Genomic DNA, 11,329 nt, shown 5'->3' on the forward strand with positions numbered 1-11,329 from the left:
CGTTTCACCATTTCAGTTTTTCAGAGCAGTTACAAAAAATTTAAAAACGGATTCTCCTCTGGCTATTTTCTTCCGGCAACAGAGGTGTAGCCTGCGTCACATCCGTATGTGACGCAGGCTACAGAGGTTGACATAGGAAACGTTTGCGGCCAAGTTTCTTGACACTGCAAGCATAGCCGATAAAAAGACTAGTTGAATCAGAATATCCTCACCGACCGAAGCTTAGACACGTAGCAACTAAGGGACCGGCCGGTACATATATTTATTTTCCGGGGGTCAGAATCATAGGTGTGTTCAAGAGAGCATATAGATATATTTATGCTCTCCCGATGTGTTGTAGTGCATTATAGTGTACTACTACCAGATAAAATCAGTGCTTATTTACTCAAGAGGGCCTGAAAGAGGTGTATAATCCCATTTCCCAGCCCCCCTCTTATCCAGTCCAATAGCGGCTTGCTTATGTTTTTTTCCCATTTTTTGGGAATCCGTTACTTGCTTTTTTGTTCATGAATCCAATTTCAATAGTGTACAAAATCCCATTTTTCCAGCCCAAAAAAGGCGAATCCCAGCTCCCATTTTACCACTTCAGTACCCTCGCAAAGATTACAGTGAGGACAATCCAACCGTTAAACACCTCGACTTTTTTGCCACTTTAAACACTTGCATACTGTAAATTATCCCTTGAGCGAGTCGATCATTGGAAATAACATTTATTTTGATAATATGATGCGTTAGGAACTGAATGCTTCATTTCAGAGGGTTTGAAACAATAGAAAGTTCAGGAAATAATAATTAATTAGACACTTGTTCACGGTTCGATTGTTCTCTCTATGATCTCCCTCCAAGAGGCCTTGTTTTTATGATCTCCACAATAAATAATCATGGCCGATTTTTTATGCGACAAAAACTCGAGCTAAAAGTTTCGTTGCGTCACATTCTTGGCTCGTGGGGAAAAAAATACAAGAAAAATTGACCAATATCATTTAGAGAAGATATGAGCGAAAAAGCATTTTATGAAACTACTTGCTTCACAAGATTCAAAAGACCACAACGGCATTCGTTTTGGGACTTGTAGGTGTATTTCCTGCCTTCTAAACTGATATTCTGCTCTTTCTTACACGAAAAGCCACATGAGATATGAGCGGAAAGAACTTTTTATGAAACTACTTCCTTCGCAAGATTCAAAAAACTGTGACGGACATTTGATTCTGGACTTTGTAGGTCTGACTAACTAGTTCTATGTCACCAGACTATCGCGTTACTATCGTGGTGCATCTTGATATACAAACCGGTTAGGAATATGACGAACACTCCACAGCACTGACTATAATAATCGCTATGCCTGGAGAACAACTAACGTGATCAAATTATTAGCTTTAAAATTAGCTTGTTATGATCATTAAACATCCCAAGATTAGAGCAGTATTTTTATTCGCCTTCTAGACAAAAAGCCAGGGACCAGGATCGCGACCCCGGAAATCCGACCAAATCCACCATACCATCAAAAGTTGCCAATTCTGCTCGCAGAAAGTATGGGGCTTTTCAAATCGTAATCAACCCTCTTAGCTGATAGGATATCCGAGTAGCGTAGTAAATAGGAAATAAGGGGATCACGTGTTCAGCTTTGCTTATAAATAAGGCAACACAGCAGAAAGGTTATTATACCTCTTTAGTTAACGAGACACTCATCTTGGTTGAATAAGCCAACTTAGAAGAAAGAAGGTCATTAAGCTGAAGTTAACGAGACACGCATCTTTGTTGAAGAAGTACCGGCCAGGCTATCACCGCTGCATTCTTTCATTCATCGAGAATGAATCTCTTGGCTCGAACTTGGGTAGCGGCTTTGCTTTTGGCCTTAGCTGTACATGGAAGTCAAGCAAATGGGCTTGACCCAAATGGGTAGGTTTCTTGAGCATTAGTTTGACGACGCTAATTAGTCATTCTGCAATATTATCGCAGTATTCACTCAGTTAGAAGTCTAGCTCACGATAGATAACGTATATAAGAGGGAAGGCCGAAAGAGCCGGCAAGGAAAAGATAATAAAGGGAATAATAGAATAATGTTACGGACCATAATCTCGTTGAAAAAAGCGTACGAGGGACTAACAGTCAAAGTTAAACAAAAGAAAACAATGAAAATAGTGATCACATCTGATATAACAATTGTCACTTGTACATGTTATTTTTCAGGACCAATGTTTGTTCGAAAGTCGATTCCGTCCTTACAGTGGACGGAGAGGTTTGCGGTGATTGCTCGCTCGCATATCCTTCACAGTAAGTTTAAAACCTACTACCCTCATGAAATCCATGGGTCGAGTCATCGAATACTGTACGTAATGAATAACTGCCTATTTTTTTGTAGGTTTGATTACTATTGTTGTCCAGGATGGTCGCAAACAGGACGAGACTGCACGTTACGTTAGTATAAGCATCTATGCAAGTGTCTGTTCATATTCCCGGCATCTTCCCAACTGATTATTAGAAATGAAAGATATTCATTTGAACCGTGCATGGTATTAATAACAAATAGTTTTAACCGAAACAAGATCTGCATTCAACGATTAAGCCAACCAACCAACCTTTGGATGACTAACGAGCTTGAAACCTTGGTTATAATTAAATAAAAAATCTTGGTTTGACAAAACAAATTATTGATACAATTTTCTTTTTATTTCTTTACATAGGTCACCCGTGTCCAAATGGAAAGGAAAACTGTACTGGTAATTAAATGAAAACTATGATTATTGCTAGCTTTTAGTTCTTTGTTTTTGCGCACGGGGTCCATGTTGCAAACAGTCTTCCGCGGCGACATAAATTGCAAGGGCGGATCCAGCCAAAATGTTAGAGGGGGGCTAATTGAGTTTAGGGGGGAAGGCTAATTGAGTTTCTTCCGTCAACACAACGGAAAACAATAAAAAAGCATCTAATTCTTCAGTTTTGTTTTGTTTTGTTTTGTTTTCTTCCCCCTGGATCCGCCCTTGAATTGGCCCATCACAGGAAGCCCATCAAGGTTATCATCAGTTAGGCCCCAATCTTGGCACTTCCTAACATTATTTTTTAGCCACGATAATTAGCTGTTTGTTTATTCTAATTTTCTGTTTAATCAATTCAGAATTTCACACCGGGATACTTCCAAAACCGACTTTAACATACAGCAAAAACTTTGCTGCGTCCAACATGGAGATGGTTTGCAGTTTTGACTTTCCTAAGTGGAAGAACGTCTCGTACAAGGTAGAATGGTTTACAAGATCAACTACACCTGCCAAGACGGACACGTGGTGTGTTCCAGGTCGACCAATGAGTGGACAGAATGATTGTAAGAGAAGAAGTAGCTCGACTTTTTCCCCATCCGACTTTAAATTGGGCGACACGGTAAGTTTTTGACAGTGATCAGTTATGACAAGTCACGATCCCTCTCGTTTAGATTATCCCTTGAAGCTTTAGTATGGACAATGATTAATCAGAAAGATGATCTAAAGCATTAGATATAACATTATTTTTAACTTTTATTCCAAAACAGGTTTGGTGTAGATTATTTATGAAGTTTTCGACAAAGAAAACAAATGAATGGACAAGAATTGCAGAAGAAAGTAATAAACACTATATTGGAATCGAGGTAAGTAAATAATAATAATAATAATAATTAATAAGAAGATCGACAACTTAACCCGAAAAAGACGTGATGCACCCCACCTTCGTCAGGATATCGTGAGTTTCATGAATCTTCACTAAAAATATCTTGACTTTTCTATGACGTTCAGAACGATATGTCTCTAGTGATCCGTTCTTTTCCCCAAGACGTACATTCCCTTATGAAAAGAATTCAGATAGTGTCCTCAATAATACAAGCAATGAATTGCATGGATTGTATTATCATACGCCTTGCTTTTTCCTTCGGAATTGCCATATATTTCATAATGACGTCACATCAAAACAGTCTATTGTTTTAACGCTAAGGATCATGGTCGCCAGACATGACAAAAACGCAAAGAAAAAACACAATAAATTGCATTTACAAAGCAGAGAAGGGAGGAATAACAATAAAATACTATTAATATCGAAGGATAAACCTTGAAACCTTGACACATGACATATATGGAAACTGGACAATTTGAAGCCAAACTTTTGGAGACAAAGAAGATTTTGTCGAAATTCCCATTGTTCTCGGTGATTCTGTCCCCCATGTAAACAAGCTGTGACGTCATTATGAAATAGGACAATTACTCTTAATTCTTTGCCCGCTCACTATGTTAAAACAGAGAATCTTATCTTGCTCAGTGCTGTTTGTGCTGAATGTGTGTTTTACTTTTTCAAAAATCCTTCTTGATCTCTGGTATGAAAAGAGGAAACAATTTAGTTGTCCTTTTGTGATTACTGGTTTCTGCTCTAGGTTTCTCCACGCGATGTGACCGTCAAAGAATGTAACGTAGCAGAGAACATAACAGTTACCTTAAGACCAACTGTTCCTATTTTACCCACCGTGGGTGTCCCTGGATCTGACAGTGTAGATGTGTATGTGTTGATACCCAAAAGGTACAAAGTACAAAGAAGACAAGCTGCAGTTGACAAATGTAATGTCAAACTGAAGACAGAAGACATAACTCGTGGTCAAACCATCACAATAAGAGGAGTCTGTGACAACCAACGAGATGAAACGCGACCTTTTTATTTCCGTTTTAAACCAAAGTCTTCCAGTTTAAGTTGGCAAGGCGTGGAAAATTACCGAATGCTATCTACAAAGGTACAATATTGTTACTTGTGTAAATGTAATTTACCGGGGTTTATGTACGAAGGCTTTCGACGCTCGGATCGAACTTAATTTTTACTGAGCATTTATTGCTGAGAGGCTTCATTTAATTCCGATTTGTGATATAAAAACGTTTTATTTTTTCATAGATTGCTGTACGTAATACAGAAACAAAGCCTTGTTTGTCTACTTCTGATCCACATTTGTACACCTTTGACGACAGGTAAGGCTGCAAAATTTTGGTAAACCTTTGTTATATTGTTGTCGTCATTGTTGCTGTTTTTGTCGTTTTTTGGTGGTGAAGGGGGTGTCTTTTTTGTTCTTTTGGTTGTTGTGTGTTGGTGGTGACTTAAGGTGGTTTTGCTTGTCCGTTGCTGTTTTTGTTGTAGCCTTCAGTTTTTGATGATGGTGACAGTGGTGTCGTTTTTTGTCGTTGTTGTCTCGGTGATGAAGGTGGTGTCGTTGTTGCCTTTTTGATGATGGTGACAGTGGTGTCGTCCTTGTTGGTTGTGTTGTTGTTGCGGTTATTGTTGTTGTTGTTGGTTTGCTACAGTCTATTTTGTTGATAGTTTTTGCTATTTCGTTAGCGTGATAATTGTATTTGGAAAATAATACTGGAAGCCTAGGGTGGAACGTATCTGACCAAAAGTAAGTGCTCACTATACTTGCTTTTTTTAAAGTTACCTATTCTACAACGATCTGGGTGATTATCTGATGCACCAAAACGAAGACACCAAAGTGGAGGTACTGTAAACTATATATTAGAACTAACTTACGATTGGTGAAATTTCCCATAAGAGTAAAAAGTCTGCATGTACTTCTACTGGAACCTATTAAATCATCACGGATGGTGATGTCAAATAGAAATACATGAAGTAACGTTGTGTGTAATCCACTAAGTATAGTAACAGAAATTCGATCGAATTGAAATTCTAGAGATTAAAATTCTGCGAGGCGTACTTGATAAAGTTTATTGGTAACGCAACGCATTCTTTGTTTTTGTTTGTACAGGTTCAAGTACGTCTTTGGGAATGTTCGGCTGGAGTCAATTGCGTCTGTGGTGCAGCAATACGTGAAGGAAAACATGTGATAGAGATCTCTATGTGCAACAAAAAGGACCAAGTAGGGCCCACAGTATTGAGAACTATAAAACGAAGCTCAGGAAAACTACCCAGAGGAATAGAAGTCACCCGAAGTATTAATGGTCAGTCTTTAGACCAAGAGGTAAAATATATATCAAACTAGCATCTCATATACATATAGATTTAAATATATTAATAAAATATATGAAACATACCTTGCGCACTGATTATAATTGGCTGTCTACCGGGTTTTTTATCACAACAAAGATACTCTCAGTTGCAAAAAACCGTTCAAAATTAAATATGTTATTGAAAGAAAAAATTTAAGACGGCTGCTTGTCTCTGCATCGTAATATAAACACTGTGGAAGCTGTAGAGCACTGGAAAAGCAAGAGGAACACTCGGTTATGCCTCGTGTCCTAGCTTGCTTTTCACATGTTCGTGTGCGCGCGTTTTATATATTTCTTAAATACATGTATATACATATATAAAAATATACTTTATTTTCTAGGTAACGCTGTTATCCGGCACCAGAATCTCCGTGCATCGTTCTGGAAAGTCTTTAGATGTCCGCGTCAATGCACCAGCCAGTCAGGAAAACAAGGCAGCAGTCTCAGGTCTTTGTGGTAACTTTAATGGTAACAAAGCTGATGATTTCTGGCAGTGGCGAGACGGAAAAATCGTCAACAAAGATAAAAATGCTTTCATCAAAAACTGGCGGTAAGTCATTGAAAACAACACTCTCTCTGGTTCACCTGCAGACAATATTAATGGCAGAGGTAGGCCTGAGTTATTGCAACAAAGAGTGTAGTCGTTCTATAGCGTCTAAGGTCCGTCGTAAAAAAAAGAATCCAATAAAGGGATTCCACAAATTCTGATTAATTCTTTGTGAACCACACAATGATACTTGCATGGATGATCCTTGCAGACTCACTGCAGACCAAAGCTTTGCTGAAGCAAGAAAAGGCTGACGAACAAATAAGATTGAAGGAATGTTTACTAATTATCTTTTTAAAGAATTTAAAAATTCTTTACAGCCTCACGCCTGATAAAAGTCTTTTCGAGATTTCAATTGAAGAAGAAATAGAAGAAGGAAAGGAGGAAGAATCGAAATCTTGCTATTGTGGCGTCGAAGGGGAATTAAATCAAATACCAAAATGCGAGTACAACGCCAATCTTTTTGCAAAGATAGAGTCATCAAGTACAGAAGTAATTACAACGCAAATAAATGACCAGTCCAATTTTGGCAAGAAACGGTCTGTAGACGGTCACTGGTACAGTGATGACATCATTGACTACGAAGATCGCAGCTACTTTGTAGATGATCCACAAGTACAGCACGCTATGAACCGAATAAGAAGCAAAAGATCACTCAGAGTAGTGATGTCCAAACACGAAGCGCATAAATATTGTAGAAAATATATTGAGGAATCAGAAGCAGCAAGGTCTTGCAAAGGCATCTCTAAAAAGAGCATTAGGGACGCTATCAAACAATGCTCCAAGGACTTGCAGGTAAGAATGCATAGCTTTCTGACGTTGAAATCATATCTGGGTCCTTATTATCATGGCCAGGAATGGATATTAGGGTAATATCACATGAACCTGGGACACTTATCAAGGAACGACACGCATGGTCTGAAATGGAAAAACATTAGACCTAAAGAAATAAGGTCTTAATTCCCCCTTTACTGCGTTACTGTCATTTACTTAGTCTAAATCGTCTACTCTTTCAGCTCACTGGAGACAAAACATTTGCAGTCTTATCGTTTGAGTCTATGAAATACCTTTGTGAAGACACTGCATTGAAGAGCCTCTCATCGTACACTTTTACTGCACGTGGTGACTTGGAACCTCGCAAAGATTTAGCAAAAGACCTGTGTCCTTCTGACTGTAGTGGACATGGCAGGTGTAAGAATCGAACCTGTATATGTGATAAAGGCTTTACTGCTCTGGACTGTTCCATGGAAGTACAGGCAGTACCAGAGTTGTTGGGGTAAGCAATTGACCAGAATAGCAAGTTGTGACATTTCTCCAATAATTTTGGAGGGGAGGTTAATGTATAAAAAATCACTGTTGTAACTATTGAAACAAGCATGCAGAAAAAGCCGCTCAATGATGATATATTTTCATATTAACATTAATCGATAATACTGAGTAGTTAGATCTTCAAATATAAGGCTCATATTTGGCAAGTTTGGATTCAACAGTTAAAGTATCTGCTTCAAGTTCTCAGAAAGAATCGTTTTCGGGCGTTTTGCTATTATTCATGAGGCCCTAAAAACGGGCCCAATTCTTCGGCACTTTTGGAGTGCTCATGAGTCTTATGTGATTTTTGTTCATACGGCTTTTAGTATCTACAATGGTGGACTCTGTGATATACGTGAACGTCCATGTAGAAAGGCGAACCTGTTGGGACAGAAGTTCATCGACTCAAACAACCTCAAGTGTCACGTCAAAGAATTCAAGGTATTTATGAACAAAGGGATACGCACTATTTAAATCATATCAGGCATTTAACTCACTTTTGCCTTGTATCTAATGAAAGGTCTTTTCAAGTTCTTGGTCTCCACGTGGAGTACCTTTCACAACACATGGAAAGATGAATGACATATTTGGTGTTAAATGCGACCTGCCTGAGCCACCGACGAGACTTGGTGATTATGATCACGAGGGGACCCCTGCTGCGGGGATTTTGGTCTCAGTTTCTAACGATGGCTTCAGAACAAGTGCACAACAATTAAGACAGCTCACTTATGATTCAAAATGTATGACGTGCACCAAATCAGGAAAATGTCAACGCAAAGTAAGTGTTACATTGTCATTCTACCTGGGTCGACTTTGCGTTTTATGCAGAGCACTGTTGGACTGTTTACGGGGGCATATTGCTAGGATGGCGTCTATCTCGTGCCCTAAAACAGACACAATACGACTACAATGCCAACTTGACCCAGGTTTTCCTCAATCTCGAAACGGCTTTTATGTTTGAAAATCCGTGAACTTCTGATCTAATGTACATCGTTAACCTTTATTTCCTTGAAAACCTTAATTCTTAGCCGAATTCCTGTCTGATCAGAGGACATTGTTTTGCTGCCAACGAACCCAACCCACGTGACTGGTGCCAGCAGTGCTTACCCAGAGATGACCAGAATTCCTGGACGCGTAGGAAAAGTGAGTTGCTTTTCTGAATCCCTTATTTTCCAGTACTTTGAAACACCCCTCACATATTTCTACCTTTGACAACCAACAGATAATCAGGCACCGACGTTTAGTAGAAAGCCAATAACGTACAGCGCCTTGCCTGGAGAAGATCTCGTGCTGCAGCTGAGAGCAACAGACCCTGATAACCGTCCTGTAACTTACTCTCTACTCAGTTCTACAGCTATTGGCCACACATTCAGTCCAGCAGGTCTACTGAGATGGAAGGTCACATCGAATGAGAAGTTCACCTTCCAAGTGACTGACGAGTGTGGAGCGTTTGATACAACAGACATGAGAGTGCGTATAGTACAATGCCCATGTCTGAATGGTGGTCAATGTGTACCCCACCCCAACCATCCACGGGGATCTGGTCTGTATCAGTGTAAATGCGTTAATGGATTCAGTGGCGACAGATGTGAGAAAACTACTGGACCTAAACCCACTAAATCTATAACTAGTAAACCTATACCCACTAAACCTAGACCTACTGGTAAACCTGGTGACAAAGGTAGGCTGGACGTGTAAATATTTACTTTCAGTATAAAGCTTCACAATTGACCTTTTTACTTATACGGCGGCCATCTTGAATTATGGGATGTCGAGGGGGCAAACACGTAGACAAATGATAAAACATAGAGTGATGGGATTACGCTTTCAAATTATTTTAAGTCATTGGTGTTTCTCATATTGTTTTTCTTGTTGCCAATGGTGATTTATTTGATTATCTCCCAGCACCTGACGCTGCACCAAGGATCCTACACGCTTCCCCTGTCAAATACGACACCATGAGGATCACTTGGGCACCAATACCTCAAAACAAACGAAATGGTGTTATACTGGGTTACACGATCTACTATCATGAACTGTACGCCAACCAATGGAACCAACAGAGGAAACCTTGGAAATCGGCCAGAACGCCCAATGGTCACATGACCAGCATCACAGTTACTGGACTGCAGTCTTACACCGAGTATTGCGTAAAGATGTCTGCCTTTACGAGTAAAGGAGAGTATCCTCACTGGAAAAGAGGACAGTGTTACCAAGTCAAGAGTAAGTTGAAATTAGTTCTAGCAAAATAAACTTATAGTAAAAGGTAACATTCCATGGAGGCTTTCAAGGCAGCCATTTTGTGGAGAAGGAATATAAATATGCTATGTTTTTGAATAAAAGAGAAAATTTGTGTTGCCCTTTAACTCGGCAAGATCCTTGACGTGAAATAACTTACATTTCTCATGCAGTGATTTTTTCACATATCCAGCTCCCTCGCTACCTATCAAAGTTTCTGGTCGTTCTTTGCGAAGTACTGAAATTCTTCTCAAATGCGAGAAGCCTAGACGAGGACCTTCATCCACTAGAGTCCAAGTAGATTACGGAAAACAGAAAGACAGGTTGAATATGAAGAAAGCTTGCTACGGATCTTCATGCGTCATTGATAACCTTGAGGCAGACACCATGTACTACTTCAAGGTGATTGGATATGTTTACCAGAGAGGAGAGACGCCATCGTTCACTCAGATCAGGACTCTTGTTTGAGGTATGTTGAAACTTCTGTTATTTCTTTCAAGATTAAACTGAAATTCTCAGCCTATACATAAAAGGCTCCCACATGAGGACCTTAAGGAAGTAAAGGCGATGAAACAAACCATTTAACCTGATAGCCCAACTAGAGGCCTATTCCTAAGAAAACCAACCGCTGTCGCAAAACCAGCGGGCTGGAAAAAATTTTCCTAGAGAAGGGGAACGGAAGAAACAGGGAACAACAAATACGAACCAACAAACAACTCTGTGTGCCTCTTCTTTTAAAAGTTTCAGCTTTATGTGCCTACTCTTTCAAAAAGCTGTTTTCATACTACTTCTAACTAGTGCGGATTTCTATTTTTTCATAGGATCTTAAAGTACCAAACAAGATGGCTAGAGGATCACTGCTAGATTTAAGCTATCAATCCGCATACTGCAGCTGCATTTCCTACAATCCTACTGTAATATCACCATAAATATTTAAGTAGGATGTTTGTATTTTTATGCTTTTCATTTTTAAAATAAAACTTTTGAAACACAATGTTAAATGTTGTTGAAACCTTGGTAATGATGGGGAGGGTTTTTAGAACTAAAAGGAATAACAAATCTGTGAGTTTGGGCATTGGGCCAAATTCAATTTCAAGCGGTCTCCACGTAAAATTATAGGTACTTGCCGAAAAAAAGGAGAGGGGGTGTTTGGGGTGAGAAAATGAAGGACAGTCAATACTTTTTTGACCCTCTGAAAAGGGAGGAGGGTCGGTTATGAAAAATTAGCAGCGAAAAG

At 39.3% G+C, this 11,329-nt stretch overlaps 1 protein-coding gene across 1 annotated transcript; it reads left to right on the forward strand.

The window, feature by feature from the left end:
* The first annotated feature begins 1,659 nt into the window (after window positions 1–1,659).
* Window positions 1,660–11,086, forward strand: LOC116305156 (von Willebrand factor D and EGF domain-containing protein). The gene is made up of 20 exons (XM_031715004.2): window positions 1,660–1,899; window positions 2,191–2,274; window positions 2,363–2,418; window positions 2,685–2,720; window positions 3,113–3,372; window positions 3,521–3,616; window positions 4,391–4,741; window positions 4,897–4,970; window positions 5,428–5,491; window positions 5,759–5,971; window positions 6,341–6,549; window positions 6,867–7,341; window positions 7,563–7,822; window positions 8,181–8,295; window positions 8,375–8,632; window positions 8,883–8,997; window positions 9,077–9,535; window positions 9,760–10,077; window positions 10,286–10,561; window positions 10,914–11,086. The coding sequence occupies exons 1-19, from the start codon at window positions 1,811–1,813 to the stop codon at window positions 10,558–10,560; spliced, it is 3,807 nt and encodes a 1,268-aa protein (XP_031570864.2). The 5' UTR covers window positions 1,660–1,810; the 3' UTR covers window position 10,561; window positions 10,914–11,086.
* The last annotated feature ends 243 nt before the right edge of the window (window positions 11,087–11,329 follow it).

Source organism: Actinia tenebrosa, unplaced genomic scaffold, assembly GCF_029948245.1.
Source record: "Actinia tenebrosa isolate PJP-AT-01 unplaced genomic scaffold, QUT_ActTen_1.0 PGA_scaffold0__85_contigs__length_37466705, whole genome shotgun sequence".
Taxonomy (NCBI): Eukaryota; Metazoa; Cnidaria; class Anthozoa; order Actiniaria; family Actiniidae; genus Actinia; species Actinia tenebrosa.

Bases quoted from the DNA above. Each gene is read 5' to 3' on its own strand.
- LOC116305156 (XM_031715004.2), top strand. From the start codon at position 1,811: ATGAATCTCTTGGCTCGAACTTGGGTAGCGGCTTTGCTTTTGGCCTTA. The intron at 2,419-2,684 runs GTTAGTATAAGC...TTCTTTACATAG, and splicing joins AGGACGAGACTGCACGTTAC to GTCACCCGTGTCCAAATGGA. The intron at 5,492-5,758 runs GTACTGTAAACT...TTGTTTGTACAG, and splicing joins ACGAAGACACCAAAGTGGAG to GTTCAAGTACGTCTTTGGGA.